General features: G+C 38.9%; 1 protein-coding gene across 6 annotated transcripts in view; it reads right to left on the bottom strand.

Moving 5' to 3' along the window:
- Nucleotides 1-14,614, bottom strand: part of DOCK10 (dedicator of cytokinesis 10) — a 189,566-nt gene extending 174,952 nt beyond the window's left edge. For 5 of the 6 annotated variants that reach the window (XM_088131644.1, XM_088131646.1, XM_088131650.1 and 2 more), the window contains exon 1: nucleotides 13,724-14,610. In XM_088131644.1, coding sequence (XP_087987770.1) covers nucleotides 13,724-13,852 — 129 coding nt within the window. In that variant the 5' untranslated portion in view covers nucleotides 13,853-14,610. Of the gene's footprint in view, nucleotides 1-13,723 lie in introns of all 6 variants that reach the window. The other variant, XM_088131651.1, reaches the window with a different exon arrangement.
- Between the last annotated feature and the right edge of the window lie 3,527 nt (nucleotides 14,615-18,141).

Genomic DNA, 18,141 nt, shown 5'->3' with positions numbered 1-18,141 from the left:
AGTACAAAAAGGAAGAATTCTGAGTTGCAGTTGGCTATGGATGATACAAGTGATTTTCTGCCCGAACAGTAGGAGATTTGACAGTAGATCCTGTTAAATAAAGCAATCATAGAACTGGGCATTTGTTACTGACTAACACTTTAATTACATTAAGCCGGAAATCATCAGAGTTCCATTTTATACTGGAAATGTGGGCTACAAATTTGACTGAAAACTGTTTGAAAGGAATTTAATTCATTGCTTTTTTGTATCTGGAAAATGTAAGGGGGAGAAGGAGAAGGAGAAGGAGAAGGAGAAGGAGAAGGAGAAGGAGAAGGAGAAGGAGCACTACTTCCTTGATGTGAATTTAGATTATAGAATGCTGTGCCATTCACATCCATTATAAAATACCAATAACAGAACTAAATGATATTAATCCCTTTGAAATACTTCCATGGTATAAACATCTTAATAATAACATACTCTGAGTCAACCATTTTTGGTAAAATACAGAGTAATTACAAACAGTGATCTGAAATAATTTAACCAAAGATGCTTTGTAGGAAGGGTTATTAGAAAGGATTTAATTTGCCCAACAACATTACTTTATATAAAAATAGTTCTGACACATATGTAAGCCAGGTGAACCAGGAAGTCCAGCATGTACCAGACATGGACCACTAATTTAGGCAAACACATGATATCTGTGATTTGGTGCTTCTGTTTGGGAACTGTATTCCCATAGATAATGCTGCTTATTAAATCACAATGATTGGGTGAACAGTCCAAGTCAGTAATTGAACACTTCTCAATCACAAGTAGCTGAGGCATTTCTGTATAGCACCAGGGTATACGATCCTACTTCAGTTTTGTTCAAATATTCCAAGACATGAAGAAATTTTACATGAGATCAACTGGCAGCACAATCCTAAACATGCTTACTGGCAATTAGGACACACTGTATTAAGTTTTTATTTTTAGTCATGGTTGAACATCTTACAGCTTCTTTATAGCTCTTGGTAACATTCTTTTAATCAGGCAATGGACCACTTGGGTGGGTGGGGAAGTTTCCCACTCTAAGAGCAATGGGAAATCAGTGTTATTTAGCAAGTTTATTAGAAGGGGGGAAGCTACAATACTTCCCTTTCTGCTTAGTTGATCCTGCTGTAGATTGCTTTGTTCCAACTGCTAATGACAGTGTGAAACCAGTCGTCTACAGCAGGACGGTTGGCAGGAAATGTAATGAAAGATGATCCTTATCAGTGAAGATTAGGAGACTTATATGGCAAAAAAAGAACAAGAAAAAAATAGAAGCAGCACTTAGCTCTGACATCTTTTATTAGGGAAAGCAGATAGTAAGTTTATATATTGTGGTATTCTTAAAACTAATCTATTGTTTTTTCACTAAAAGTCTCAGGCCATTTTGTAAAAAGCAAGCAAGGAGAAGGACTAGATTCTTCCTCCCACAGCAAATCTGCTGTTTTCCATTGCATTTGTACACATCAAGATTGGTAAGAAGCAAGGGACAAGCCTTTTCCACCTCTCAGTGACTGAGGTGAGCAGATGCTTATGTGTATGGTATGTATAGATGTGCAAGTATGGATACCCAGCCCAGCTATAAATGTGTCATTGTGCAAAGGGCTGCAAACTTCTGTTTATCCAGTTCTAAGTAGGACTACAGCCCAACAATATTTATATGGCATCAAAATTGTATACTGACGATGTATTGTAGAAACATACACAGATTCTGCCCAGGATTTAATATTCACATTCAGGCAGTGAAATCAGGGGTATAGAGTTGGTAATGAAGCTGAAGTGCAAAGAGAATCCATAGAACTAGAGAAGCAGGTGAATTCTAATGAGGATGATTCAGGAATGGTTTTGCTAAAAGAGCAACCTGATTTTCCCCTTGTCCAATTTTGCTCTTCATAAACATTTCCTCCTCCTCCTCCTTCCTATATTGCTGTTAGGTGGAATAAGATGATATGAAGTGGCTGATTAAAGCAATCCAGTGAAGGCTGGCCTCAGAAAAGGGCTGCTCTTCAAAACAACTGAAAAATTTTTCCCCTAAGAATTTTTTTTAATAACCCCAAAAATGAAAGTTTTTTTAAAAATGTACCATTACTATGTTATTATTTAAAAAAACTTTAAGGTAAAGCTTGCAAGAGTCATAGATAATTTGCAACTAGTTACAATGTTTTAAGAAACTGCCCTTCTATATATGTCCCTGTGTTAGAAAATCACAGTTTTACTCATTTATATAAACCAGAATAACTGTTTTCTTACAGTTCTCATTAGGAATATAGATGCGGATTTATTTTTATTTTTTATTTTTTTTGAGGAAACCATATTTGCATACAGGTGCTAAACAGAACTATAAAGGGCAAAAATGAAGAGAAAACCAAAACACAGAAATGTTTCCTTGCTGATCAGATTTCTTTTTGCAGATTATCATGATACTGGTTGCTCCCAGTTAGAAGAGGTTTGACTGGTTTGCTTGTTTTCTTCCCAATGATGCTGATAAGCTACCTGCATGGTTTCATCTGCATCATTTATTTAGGTCATGTCAGAATCATTCATGTTCATATTTGCTTTCAGTCTCTTAAACATGAGAAAAACTATTGGATTGAGCAATAGAAGTATATAATCTAATACATATGCCAAGTTTATAAAAGATAAGAAAACTGTATGGAATTGCAATTTCCAAAGATTAATATAAATGTTAGAGAATTAAATTGTATGGTAAAATGTAATGGTAACAAATGATAATTTTAAAAAAATGCAGTCTATAAATTTTAAACTAGGGGAGGATAGTATCTGACCCATGTTTTACCCAGAAATGGCATTTTCACTGTTATAGAAGCTAATTCCACATGGATGATTGGTTCTGTTTTTGATGGGGAAGCTGGAGAGTATTCCCAACATAATGCCCTATGTCTCTGCTTTTAAAGAGAAGGATCAAAAGAAATGAAGGCCACAAATACAGATGTATAGACTTTTGTATTTTCTCTAAAATTCATTTTGTATCTAAAAGCTCTCAAGGTGACCCATGATAAAACACAAATAATAAAATACACATACATTTTCAAAAATCAAGGGAAAGTAGTTTTTAAAAGTGATAGATAAAGCTATCATCACTGAAATTAACTTCCCTTTAAAAAAATCCTACCATAATCGATACCAAGATTTGTGCTTAACAGAGTTACCACCACTACCATCCATTCCCTGGTACGGCTGGGAGCATTTAACATGTCCACCTTTGATTATAATTTATTTTATAGTTTGCCATGTCATGGTATTCTCTTATTTCTTCAACTGATCATGCTATCTGACTAAGCCGTTTCTTGTTCACATTTAAATATTAGGGAAGTGAAGTACAGGTCTACTTCTACAAAAGCAATGCAATAAAATTCTCAGTTCTACCAAGTTGAACTGCAAGTTTGACTCCCACATAAAAACCACTTGCAAATATCAGTATGAAGAAATTATCAACTTTTCATATATAGGGGAATAACATGATGCTGTTTTTCATGAGAACAAGGTCATAATTACACTCTGACTGGGCTTATTATAGAGGAGGGGAGAAATACTTTCTGACTTGCAAGATTCTGTTAATGTAACCTTATAATAAAGATAGAGCTAGTGCTCCTAACTGTACTTCTTGTTTGGACTACCTCACAGGGCTAACAGTGAATCCCAACACTCTTATTAGACTATTATCATGACACGAAGACCTAACTGAAGGAGCTAAGCAGAGTTCCCACTATTGAGAAAACATATCAATTTCCTACTGAGGAAAGCCAACCAGGTTCCAACTGTATGATAAAGCACAACTATTGTTCAGACTGCCTGGCATACAATCTAAATTCAGCCTAGTTAGTTGCCTGTTCTTGGGGCTAGTGCTTATCAGTATCTTTGTTTTTTTAATATCCTGACCAAGAAATTATACCTATCAAAAATGCAGACAATATACTCTCAATATTTCATATAATTTAGAACTTACAAATAACTTGACAAGAATATTTATGAAAATAAAATCATGTATTTATGAAAATAATTGATTGGAGGTCTGTAACTTCTCCTTATGCGGACAAACTTTCCAATTAATTATTTTTAAATATTGGCTTTATGAAAACAGCATGAGTACCCTTATGTTATGGACAGTTGAATGCAATCATATTTCAGTGAAAATGAATCCTGGGAATTACTATCATTGTCAAACTGAGTACCAAAAATTTATCCCCATCAGATATTTAAATTATTTAAGTATTTAAAATGTAGAAAAAGACAATTGTGGTACTGTTTGGAATAAATGAATATATATCTATTTGCCTTATAATATCTTAAATAACTGTATAAACCATGGGAGCATTTGCAAACCCACTCATATAACTTAAGCATCCCCTCTACATTGAAGGACTGCTGATGGAGAAGGACCCTGAATCCTTTTCTCCTAATGGATTACTACAGGGAGATGAATAATTGCCATCCAAGAATGCTTTTTCAGTAAGTAGCCCTTCAAACCAGCTCTCCACAAATGAGTGAGATGTGGGTATAGTTTTGATGTGTTTTGACCAGAGATAAAGTGCCTGCTCCTGAATTGTGCTTGAATTCTAATTCTGCTCACAGTTCTAGATTGTTTGCATACTTAAACTTTTTTCCTTCGGATCTCTGCTTCAGCATAATTACTCTATATTTTATACTACCAATTCATTTGTTTCCATCCTTATCTTTTTGGAAAAGATTCTCTTTTGAGTTCCTTCTGGTAATGAATTGCTGAGAAAAGCAACCTTATAAACTAGTTTTGTATTTTTCTTTCAAGGATCCCATATCTTTTAAAACTAAACTTTGCATTAATACAAGTGCAGGCAACATATGGTCAAACTGCACAGCTGAAATTCAGTAGAAAACAAACAGCATGATTGCTGCTTTTTTGTCTGTAAAACAAGAATGGGTGATAAGACCCAAATAGGTGTGATATACCTTCAAAAGTTTTAATATATCTATTTTATATTTTAAAAAAAATACATGGACAAAAGTGACTGAAAATTCCATTATATCCTTTCCGGTGACCTGTTGATGTCACCCCTCCTACAGCTCTTGGGAGCCTATATATAAATAAAATAACAGTAACAGTAAGATTGTTAGTCATTGTCTTACAAGATAGCTGACTGAGACACTCATACATGAGCCAAGGGCATTATAGACCTGACCAATTTGTCTGCATAATTCTAGAGTCTAAGACTGAGGCAGCATATAAATCCAAATAAAATAAATAAATAGTCTGTCCAAGGTACAGATGAAAATGTTGCTAACTTGTATCAAGAAAATTGAGTCTGTTAAGTAAAATAAAAACTACCTCTTAAACCAAGTGGGAATTTGGCTTTGATACAAAAGCCCTAGCCAGCTCATTTAGCCTGATAGGGCATAGGAACCAACATGATGAAAAATAGCCAACTGGTCTAGAATTTGAAGCAGTGATGTTGAAACAATAGTATACGCTCCTGCAATTTGTATGTCTCCACTGGCAGGATAGCTGTCCTGATCCCCAGATGATAGTCTAAATGGCCTGCTCCTGTACAAAACATATTAGGTTGCAGCATGGATTGAAATTTACAGGCTGCCAGAGTAGGTGAAAGAGCATTTCTGGTATAGCCAGCAGTATTATATACTACATAAAGATCAAAATGTCAAATGATTCCCTCTCTTTTCCCGTGTTCATAGTTCCTCTGAACCATAACATTTTATGAAACTCAATATAGCAGCATAACAGCTTGTTATATTCTGCCATAGTTTGGGATAGCTTCTTCTCCTTCTACAGTTCTCCCCACCAAATTAAAATTAAGCTAGCTCAGGTTATTGCATGGGATAATTTGACCATCTCTCCTCTTTTCACTGTAGGCCATTCACCTTTTCTTTCTCTCAGATTTTGCACTTTCTAGCATTAGAATAAAAATTTGAAGGACAGCATAAAGGTAATTTGGATGCTTTGCTGACATTTAAACAGCCCTGAAACTGTTCTAAATGTGTATAAATCAAGGGGCAAAGCATATCTACTTAAACGGTCAAATAATTTAAAGCAATATATAGCAACCCACCTAAATCAAAACATGAAAGGAATTTTGGAGCCTGGAACAACCCAGGGGTTCAGTCATTAATCATCTACCCACGTGCTCACAGTGCACTGAAATTTTTTTTTATTCTTTCTTCCTCTTCTAATAAAGATCTTCTTTATTGTTTTCTTTCCTGTAACAATTTCTCTCTTTCTCCCCAGTATCTGTTATATTTTAATACTTAGACTGAGTTGTCTTGTTTTCCCCTTCCCATCTCTTGTTCCTTTGAAGAATAACTTTATCTCTAGAATGAAGAGCCCTGGATAAAGTTGAGGAACTGACTAACTCTTTGTTCTGGTCTCTTCTCAAGGGTGAGTTGAACAGCTAGGAATTTGCACAAAGTACATTCTTTGTACTGCCTTTTGCTGGTTGGTTCCAAATCCACAGATCCAGTAGTTATATATATGTTGATGTTGATGAATGAACATAATAAAACAAAACTTTTGAGATGCTGGATGTATTCTTGAGAAGATAAGATAATATGAAAATTACATATTATCTGCTAAACCAGAAAATGGTTAAAAACTAACTGGAGAAAGAGCACTTGACTCAAAAAAGGGAAAGTCCTACATAAATAAGATTAAGCAGGTTTCAAAAGTTATTTTTGGGATTTTTTCAATAATTATTTAAGCTATTAATCTCTACTGAATGGGCTGAGAATCATATATTTTGTATAGAAAAATTCTGATTATGATGCAAGACTGCATCTAGAAAACATACAAGATATATCTGATATAGACAATGCTGTTCAAGCTAGTGGTTCATTATATTGCTAAGGACTGCGTAGATATGTTCTAATGCACTGCTAAAGCTGCTTTTCTTGCTAATTTCAAACAGACTGCTGAGATGATGGTTCAGATATTGTTCTGCCACAAGGTACAATGCAGGAGACAACAATCTGCTATTAGAAACATGTGGACAGATCAGGCATTAAATCCCACAGTGCTTACCACTACATGGTCTAAATGTAAACTTCTACCGACGAATGGCACGCAACACTGTGATAACAGATAATGTTAACTGATTTAACAAAGATAAAAGATCATCTATAATCTATGCTCTAGATGTAACACTATACACATTTAGGTATGAATAAGTAACACTGTAGATGTAACTCTATACACTTTAGATGTAACACTATACACATTTAGGTATGAATAAGTCAAACTGAACACAGTGAAACATAGTTTAGTCCAGGCAACTCTTTACCTACTTACTTCCTTAATAAAGAAGTGGACATTTTGGGGTGAATGGGGGACCACTCTTAACATTAGGTAAGACAAAGGATTCAATGAATGAGGCATGAATTCAAAGTAGTCAGGGTCATATCACATACATGTGTGGAAATTTTTTTAAAAAAATTATTTCCCTTGGTTATAGAAAGAAGTGAACAGAATAAATTATGTTAAACCTGTTTTAGTATTTTTACTGTAAGTGCTAATCATTTCTTCTTTCAAGACAATGGGATCTCTGCTGATTTTTGTCCATTATGGCTACAGGCAATTCTGCAAGTTATAAAAAAATGAGGTCTTAAGTTATTTAATATGTTGAGAACCACCCATTAAAGAGAAGAATGGTAGGCTGGAACAGGCCAGGACAGAAAAAGGTTGTGGGGCATTGTGATTCTCCAAGGGGGTGAGGTAATCTATGACCATAATACACAAAAGGAAGTATGATGGGCAGCACCGGGAGAAGAACCTGAATGTTGTTACAGCTCCCTTTATGTAAGCCATTGCCCCTGATGTAGGCCCAAGTGGTTAAATTCTTGTTCTGCACTTGCTGTTGGTAAACACCATCCTGAATAGAATAAAATAATGTCCACAGATAACTTAGTGATTGATAATGGGATAGACATAACATGTATTATGGAGACCTGGCTAGGGAGAGGTGAGGATGTAGCCTGTCTAAAATCTGTCTGGTTGAGTTTCAGGTCCTGCAGGAGCTGTAACTCCAACACAGTGAAGAAGTGTCAGCTGTAATTGCACATAAGACCCTTCCAGTAATTCTTAGAAGCTATCAGTCTTGGGCAGCTTCAATCTCCATATCCTGGGAAAGGGCTCCAATGTAGCTTGTGATGGCATCCATCACAATGTGGGCTTATCAGAAGAAATTGCAGATCTAGCATACATGGCAGGGCACATGCTATATTTGATCTTTATTTCAGAACAGATGAGTTGCACAACCCCTAATGTTACATTAATATTGCACTATACAGTAGAGTTTATGGTAACACCCATAAACTTAAAACTGGCCACCCGCTCCACTCGATCTCCATTAATAAACAGGAGCTGGATGTCTAATCTATTCCTTCTATAGTCCACTATAAGCTCCTTGGTCTTATTGATATTAAGGGCCAAATTATTGTCTCCACACCACGAAAGCAGCCGGTCCACCTCATCCTGGTAGGCAGACTCATCCCCCTCAGAGATAAACCCCACCACTGTTGTATCATCTGCAAATTTAATAATAATATTGCTGAAGTGCTGAAGTGAGTGGGGGTGCAGTCATATGTGTAAAGAGTGTAAAGTGAGGGACTCAACACGCAGTCCTGTTAACCGTTTAAAGCAGCAGCAGTATATCCCATTCATGTGTAGGATGTTTCTTCCTCTCAGATACCACTAATGTACTGATGGTTTTTCTGTGTTAACATAAATCATTCTACGCTTCTTTACAGTGAACTGCGTTTCCCACTCTGAAGTTTACTCACACGTTTGGAGTGAGCCTTTTGGAACAGTTGTGAATACCCTCCTTCATTCCCATACTAACACAACCCCTTCCCAGTCTCTCATGTCAGTCAGGCTCAGATTTCACAAACTTTGAATTCACTTTTTTATGTGAGAGAGAAGCTTGTTGTGGCATGTAGGAAAAGACAGATTTGCCTCAGCCCTTCCCTCTACCATGTCTTCTGAAAACTAGAGGCAGAACTGTCAAGCAAGAAGCTGTGTACTAAGGTACAAAGGAGAGAGTGGAGATCATGATCCTTTGAGCCAAGATTAAAGTTTGGAATTTCTAGAAAAAGAGAAAAGAATTCAGGTAAACTTGAATTAAAAAAAAGTCTCATTCACAGATCTGTTCTTTGGGAAGAAATAGGTAAATGTCTAACTAGAAAATATGCTAAGTTGAATATATCTTTTCTGTGTGTCATTATTTCCCCTGCACATTTTAAGGAACTGTATTTTGCTATCAGTTTGGGCTAAACCTTTTATCTCTTTAAAGCAAGTTTCCTCTCATTGGTATAAGATCAGTGCCATCTGGTGGTCTGCCAGATTCCTTATATTTGTTTGCTTGTTTGCTTATTGATTTATTTAAATTTATTAGCCGCCCAACTCCAGTGGACTCTGCCACAAGGTACAATATAGGAGACAACAATGTTCCCTTGTATCCTTTTCTTCTTTCATCAATTTGCAGTTGCTAGATTCCCAGTTGTAACAGTCGATCTTTATCATAGAAGGCAAGCTGCATATATAGTGCTACAACTGAAAGAGAAGCAGCAATATTCCCACCATCACTATTTCAGGTTCCTTCATTTTAAACATTTAACATCCTATAAATTTGCAACTTTTAACATGCTATGCAAAAATGCAGCTTTTAAAATATGAAGGTTGAGTGGTTATTCAGCTGTTCATTGAAAATTAGGGCTCAAATGCAAAAGCATCAATTATCTTAGGATGACTGACAATCCACTTCTGTTATCATAGGAGAGGAAATGGATTATAATAAAAATTTCTGCCCCAAATGCCTTTCACTGTCTCAGTCAACATGTTGCGTTGGAGGGACTTGGTGTGGGAATTTCCAAAACTAGCTAAAGCTCTGAAGATCTTTCTACCTGTAAGAGTATAATATCACTTCTCTCTGTGTTTGCCAGCTGAGTCCATTTTAGCAATGAGTGGGAAATGTATTCTCTTGTGGGGTGGGGTGGGGTGGGGTGTCTCCATAATGCAAGACTGCAAAAAATATGATCCAGGGGTGCAAACAACTTGCTAATGGTCCCAGAATTGCATGGAGCCAAATATTTGTGCTTTGGGTGAGTTTTAAGGAGCAAAATGAATGTGTTAAGCCCTACAAAAACCGAAAGCATCCATTGTATCTCCTGAAAGATGTTTTCAAAAGTTAGTCAGTCTTTATTTTGATCAATGAACAGCATAAAACAGAAACAGTCAAGTGAACAAAATAAATACAAAACAGAAAGCAATATTTCAAGTCACTTCCTAAATATAAATATATTGTGACAAAGCAATATTAACACTAAACCTGTGAATCTAAAAGATTCATAAATCATAAGATTATTTAAAATTAAAACTATAACTCTAAAACTAAAGAATTAATAATTCAAATATAAAGAGGGTAATGCTAAAACTCTAAATGTAAAACTGCTTAAAAAGGTCAAGGGAAAAACATAAACCTTAAGGGCAGGATGTATACGTCAACAGAATCTTTTACTGTCCATCAGCTGGTGTTTTTATTTCATTCAATGAGTGACAACAATGAGAAGATGTCAACTCCCACTCATTTTAAAACTAAATAGTGAAACCTAGTGATATACAGAAGGATGACATGCGACTGATCAGAGAAAATAATTTGCATATGCTGTAAAAGCGATCAGTTTGCCCTGATATTTTTCTGAGGATAAATAAAATGGGCTTTAAGATCTCTATAAATCCCATAAAATAGTAGAATATAGGCAATGGATCTATAGGTCCTGTGCCACATGGGCACATCCAGGCAGTACAGGGTATTTTCTTATATCTGCCTTCTAAAACAGCTGATGGCAGGGCATTGAACCATGCTAATGTTAGAGGCCTTCTCAATTTGGAAACTGTGGTAACATTTCAATATCTTACAGGTTTAAACAGAGATTGCCTTCTTAGAAATATGTTTCTGGGCATATGAGACTGATCTAATTATCTTTTCATGTCCAGAACACGCTCTTGGCCTGCTTGTACCCCTGGGAGATTTTCCAAGAAAATCCATAAAAATGCAGCTTTCCATTTTGCATTAAAATTATCTGCTAATATCAGAAGAGTTGAGAAGGTGGATAAAAATATTAACTTTAACCAATAAGCAAAATAAGCAAACAAAAAATAAACATTGGATTTAAACTGAATTACTCCAGCCTCACACTAGAGGACAACCTTTGAAGATTGTGTGGAACTTGGAAGATAATTATTTGAAATGTTGACTGTGCACCGTACAAAAGCTGAGAGCATGCTTTGGCAGAAAACAGCTTTAAGGCAATCAAGGTTACCCTTGATTGATAAAATATTCTAATTGCCAAAGCTGATTTTGAACATTCTGGACTACATATATTAGCACTTCTCTCACTGGAATCCTGAAAGACAATTCCAAGATATTTAAAGATCTTAACTTATTCAATGTCATGGCCATTTAGTTACCACCTGTGAATTCTAGGATGTTTAGCAAATATCAGTACAGTGGTACCTCTAGTTACGAACTTAATCCGTTCCATGACTCTGGTTGCAACTCGAGTTGGTCTCAAGTCGAGGTAAAGTTTCCCATAAGGTTCAATGCAAATCCGGTTAATCCGTTCCGTCCTCCGTATTTGCACCACGAGGCAAATTTCCCCATAAGGTTCAATGTAAATATGGCTAATCCGCCCTCCGAATTTGGTTGCACCCCGAGGTAAATTTCCCCCATAAGGTTCAATGTAAATACGGCTAAACAGTTCTGAAACATATGCATTTTATTTTTAAACCTCAAAAACCTTCCAAATGCCAGAAAAACCTTCCAAACGCCACAAAACACACCACAAGCCTCACCGAATGTCTCCTTGCTACCACAATCTCGCCCACAGGAAGCTGCAACCGCGTGGCAGCAGGAAAAATGGCCGCGGATCCGGTTCGTAAGTAGAGGCAAGTTCGTAAGTAGAGGTAAATTTTTGGGGCCGGAGCTGGTCGTATCTCGAAAAATTCGTAAGTAGGGGCGTTCGTAAGTAGAGGTACCACTGTACTTTTGTCTTTGCATAGTTATGGCTAATTCTTCATCCACACCATGTGCAAAAAGTGATCTTAGGACAAGTTTTAGCCCAACAGAGGTCAGAGGTAGAACTATATCACTGGCACATAGAAGCATGGTTATGTGTCTACGAGCTAACTTGGGGGGTGGCGGGGGAGAGAATGAGAGAGAGAAAGGGAGAGATCAGGGTTGTTCTGATAGCAACCAGAGAGTTTATGCAAAAATTAAATAATTGTGGTGCAAAGATACAGTTTCTATACTGTACATTGTACAGTGTACTGTACAGTACAGCTTGTACTGTGTGCAAGTACATTTTCTGATATATATCTCCACAATATCATGCAGTCATTCAGCATATTGCTTACCATTTTCAGATTCTACCTCCAAGGAAGAAAAAGATGAATGATGAAAAGTGGGGAAAAACAGAATGGAACCTTATCTTAGAAAGCAGTGATACAGGGAGGCATTTTGGGTGAAATAAGAGAAGTGGCATTGGATTGCTACTGAATTTGCATGAAGTATCTTGCTGCTTCTTAACGCCAAGTGAATTTATTATCACAAATATTTTTGTGGCCTTGCCCACTTAATCATGAAGTGAGCCATAAAAACCGACGGCATGTACGTACTATGCCCTAATACATGTAATATAATTAAATTGCATCAAGGTTATTTTTGTTTGTTTGTTTTTGCTCCAACAGATGCAGATGTTGCTGCTGTAAAAACGTATACTCTTATAACAGCAATACAGAAAGAAAGAACAGTGATGACTGGACTGAGTCCCAGCATGTGACATCTGTGTGGTGACAGTGAAGGAGGACAGAAGTGGAAGGGTCATTTTGGCAGCCCAATGCATGAACCCAAATAAAACGGCCTCCAACAGATGGCCCTCTACCCTCCACTTGAACACAAACATCCAGCCAAGGGGAATCCACCACTACAACTGGTAACTAGGAAGTTCCTTCTACATAACTTTTATGACAACATGTCTAAGATTGCATTGCAGTGTGCCTCATTCTGAGCAGCTCCAGACTATGTTGACCACAGAATCGTATCTTCCTCATTATTCTTTCTGTTAAAAACATATTGGTTAATTCTGTATTTGTGTGTGTGTGTGTGTGTGTGTGTGTGCATATTTAAAACACATTTAACAACCCATACAAATGCTGAGTTGTTGGTACTGTGGAAAACAACAGGAGGATGGGTGGAAGGAAAATGCCTTCCCATCATCAGACGGATGTGTCTTGCACCCTCCGGATTACAGACATAGCACAGTAGTGAGAGCCTTTGTTTTGTACACAAAACCCGCTAAGCTCAATTTTTTGCTGGTCTCCAGCGGAAGCTGGAAAAAACCCTGCGTGTCAGTTGCTGCCTGACTTTCTGGACACTGCTGGAGAGACGGGTCCAAAAGCTGAGGATGGAGCGCTTTCCTACCTTCGTCCCTCTCTCCAACCTGCAATCCTCCCCCCTCACCCAAGCATCCCACAGCCGCGCCCGCGCCCAGCCTTGCGACGGCGTCCCAAGAGAGAGCAATTGCTCAGCGACGATCCCTTCTCCCGCCCCTCCCCCTCCCCCTTCCCGAGTGCGGAGTCACGACGGATTCGTTTGGACGCTTCTTCGCGCCTTTTCCGCGCTCCCCGGAAGAGAAGAACTGAACTCACCCTCTTGTGGAAGCGGCTACGATTGGCGCTGCCCGCGGCGGCGGCGGCGGCGGCGCTCTGGCGAAGCTCGGTTGCCATGCCGGGTCTCAGCAAGCTCCGAGTGAACCTCCGCGTCTTCTCCCCGGCCATCTGCGCCTGACGCGGGCGGGAGAGCCTTTCCTTACCGGGTAGCTAAGGCGAGACGCTGTCAGGAAGCGGAACCTGGGACTTTCACTTTTCCCCCCACCCCGGCGCGATAGTCCGCCACCCCCGCAAAAGGACGGATGGGTGGTGGGGCTCCCAATTCAACGGGGCGGCAGAAGCCGTCCCGAAGGTCCCGACCGCCGCAGGAGCAGCAGCGGCAGCAACAGGCAGCAAGCCACTCTGGAGAGAGACCGGAGGGCAGGAGAGCGGCTTTGGCTGACCGACATCCGGAGCCTTCCTGCCGTTCTTGCAGAAGGCTGGGTTTGGGGCTGCTTCAGTGCAGAGAGGCTGAACTCCGTTACCACCGCCATCTCAGCGATCAGATGGGAAGGGGGGCGTTCGCCAAAGTAAATGGGGCTGTGGGCCAAGTCGCAGGCAGGCGAACAGTGAGCCATCGCGGTATCAAAATGCATTTTCGTTACTGCCACACACCAAGCGAGTAACAGGCTATTCTTTCGACACCTTCCTTTGCTCACCCCCCTCCTTCTGCCTCATTCCAGCACTTCCACCGTTCCTCTTTGTGCCACAGGGGACAGATGGCACACCCCCCCCCCCCCCAGCACGTAACCTATCACCAAGGACCTAGCTGCAATGTCAAACCATCTGGGTGTTTCCAGTCCAAGCTCTTCTTTTCTAGCTTGCAGAAATGTAGGGCAAAAGGGGGAATCTCTGCTGGCATCAATCCTCTTGTTTTCCCGCTGTTTACTCAATCCTGTTTCTTTCCTGTATTGCAGTGTTGTCCAAACCTGGCCACTTTAAGATGAGTGGACTTCAACTCCCAGAATACCCCAGCCAGCCATGCTGGCTGGGGAATTCTGGGAGTTGAAGTCCACCATCTTAAAGTGGCCAGGTTTGGACAACACTGCTGTATTGTATGTATGTGTGCCTTTCAAGTCAGTTTTGACTCCTGGCAACTGCCCGGACAAGTCCCTTGACAAGATTTTTTGGAAATGATTTTCCACTGCCTCCTTCCTAGGGCTGAAAAGGAGTGACTGGCTGAAAGTAGCTTTGTGTCAGGACTAGAACTCACAATCTCCCAGTTTCTAGCCTGATGCCTTGACCACTACACCAGATTGGCTCTTCTGTCCAGTAGTAATGCTAATAATAATGCTAAAGAAGGAAAGGAGGAAGAGTCCATTGTACGTTAATTGGTAGAGCAGTTGGGATTCCACCATTGTTTTCTAGAATATTTTCTCTATATCCCAAAGTCCTAAGAAATGGCACCATTTATTGTTCTTGAATTCTGTCAGTGTGGGATACAAAGCAATGGAGATATGTGATCCCCATAAATGCAATGTTAATCAAGACAGATCTACTGCTTGGCATCAACTCATACTAACGAGCAAATCACCAGTTCCCATTTGTTCCCTTTACTGAAACATGGCCTTGTTCACAGCTACATAGACATTTGAAGGAGGTACTGTTGATGATGATTTTTCACAATCGTGAATTGTTGGTAAAGTGCATTAGGGTTTCCTTATTTCCTTATTTTATTTATTTATTTCCTGGCATAGTTTCATGATAAATAATTACTGGTAGTATACCAAGTGAGGCCCTATTGTTAAAATTATATAAATATTATTTCTCTCACCACCCTAAAGATGCAAATGCCCAGAGTATTTATAGAAGGAGAAAGGAGAATTGAGTCCATTTGATGTAGTGGTTAAGGCACCAGTTTAAAAACTGGAAGACTGTGAGTTCTAGTCCTGCCTTAGGCACAAAGTCAGCTGAGTGACTTTGGGCCAGTGACTCTTTCAGCCCTAGGAAGGAGGCAAGGCAAACCACTTCTGAAAAATCTTGCCAAGAAAATTGCAGGGACTGGTCCAGGCAGTTGCCAGGAGTCAAAAACTGACTTGAAGGCACACAGATACACATACAAGGGAGAATTACTGCAAAGCCTTTATTTGCTTGGTTTAGCATATATCCATCAGGTCTGGGAGGAGAAGCATGATGTGGGTCCCAATGGCCAGGGACTGTTGTCAGGTGGGGCCTAGGAGGAGAGCCTTTTCTGCTGTAGTCCCCACTCTGTGGAACATCATTCCCCCTCCCTGAGGTGAGGTTGCCCCAACCTTGTGGGCCTTCTGGAAGGCCTTTAAAACATGGCTTTGTCAACTAGCTTGGGGATACCATGGTAGAGTGGAGCCTGTTTGATGGTTATATGACAGTTAATGGAATTCACTCTGTGTTTGTTTATCTTGTTTTTAATTTAAATTGGCTATTTTTAATGGCTTTTATACATTCTTGATTATTTTTATGTATGTTCCCCAGAGTCACTGAGATGGGCAGCTACACAAATATGATGAAATAAATAAATAAATAAATGATCTAGAACAAAGCACAGATTTCTAGAACTGAAGCATATATCAGCCATGGACTTCTAGAATTAGCCATAGAATTCTAGAATGAAACTGCAGGTAATCAAGACTGTTTTATTTGTATGGTTATATTCTGCTAGTATTTTCTGCAATGTACTTTACTCTTTAGATAATATACATAACATTATCCAGAACTCCCTGCAGGAACTTCTTGATAATCTGGCCAAGTCTATATCTTTGAGAAATCTGGAGAATGGGTCCCAGATGACTGAGAAAGGCAAATGTCTATCCTCAAAGATACATACATACATACATACATACATACATACATACATACATACCAGAGAACTACAAATTAGTCAGTCTAATATCAGTCTAATACCTGAAATATTCTACAATAGATCATGAAGAACTTGACCAGTAAGTACCTTGAAAGCAATGTAATAATTATTAGACATTTGCATAGTGCTGTCAAAAACAAAAAAAATTAGTTTGTGGAAATAGGCATAATATATTCAGCAATGCATTGGACAAACTACTCCAAGCTAAATCAGTGTGAGCTGGATGGCATGAGAATTCGGTGGTTGCATAGCTGTATCAAAAATGGTATTGAAAGAGAGTATCAGTTGTTCTTCCTCAAACTGGAGTGAGATATTATGACATACTGGGTGGGAATATATGTTAAAACCTCATTGCCAGACTTCTTTTGTGTTACAGTAGGCTGCTCCAGTTAAGCTAAATCTCCTGACACATCCTAGTTTGTCCAGCTGAGGATTCTTAAATCTTCCACTGAAGACTTCTTCCTTCAGCTCAGGAAATTAGAAAGGGAGATGCTGTTCCTGCTCAAAGCCCAGAAAGACAGATCTTAATAAGCCTTGTACTTATTCTGAAACATTAGGAGTAGCTATGTAACTGCACTCATGCACTTGGACAAGACTTTAATGAGACATTCCCATGTAAAATCAGTGAAATTATAAAAAGAAGTTTCTTAGGAAAAAAGAGGAAATATAGGGAACATAAAGGAAGAAAGAATTCCAGATAAAATCAGTATGGTTAGCTTGTGCTGGGTTTTCGGTTTGGGTTTTTATGTTTTTTGTTTTTTTAGCAAGAGCAGCTTGATAATGGAACCAATTACCCAGAAAGGTGGTGAGCTCCATCGGATGCATGTAAACAGAGCCTGGGCAGCCATCTGCCATGGACTCTAATTTGGAAGGATTTCTGCACTGAACGGGAGGTTGACTCAATGCCCTAAATGGCCTCTTCCATCATCATCATCATCATCATCATCATCATGGTTTATATGGTCATCTACCTTACATAAAGTGACTCTGGATTATGACTTTAACCACTTCTCAGAAGTGGCTGAATTTATTATTGCTATTTATTAATATTTACTGTATTTATCAGCATATAACATGCACCTTAATTTTAAGAAGGAAGTTTGAGTAAAAAAACTTAAATTTAAAATAAATGACTTGGAAGCAAAATAAAGGGAGCTCTGAACTTTTTGTTTATTAATATTTATACCAATTATAAGGTAAATACATAACATGAAAGGCAGGCAGGTAGGTAAGATCTCTGGTGGACCAGTAGGGGTTAAAAATCCCTGGTGGTCCGAGTGGATTGGGGGGGGGGTATAGTAATTTATTATTAGGATATGCCTCCTCTGTCTGCAGTCTTTAGTAACATCACCTGCGCGGTCCGGTACTCAGTGTGTCAGAGCAAAGCACCGGCTCATTACTACATGCTGGAATGCTGCAAAGAGAGGACGGAAGCTCACAGTACTTTAGTGACATCACCTGCGCGGTCCATCATATAGTAATGAGTCAGAGCAAAGCGTTGGCGCTTTGCTCTGACACACTGAGTGCCAGACCATGCGGGTGATGTTACTAAAGACTGCAAACAGAAGAGGCATGGTTT

The sequence above is a fragment of the Python bivittatus genome, unplaced genomic scaffold (assembly GCF_059951505.1).
Source record: "Python bivittatus isolate LINGU-HERP-01145 unplaced genomic scaffold, Pbiv_v1 ctg000980_np1212, whole genome shotgun sequence".
NCBI classification, from domain to species: domain Eukaryota; kingdom Metazoa; phylum Chordata; class Lepidosauria; order Squamata; family Pythonidae; genus Python; species Python bivittatus.
The sequence above is the reverse complement of the archived record's forward strand: the minus strand, read 5'-3'. Positions and strand labels throughout refer to the sequence as shown.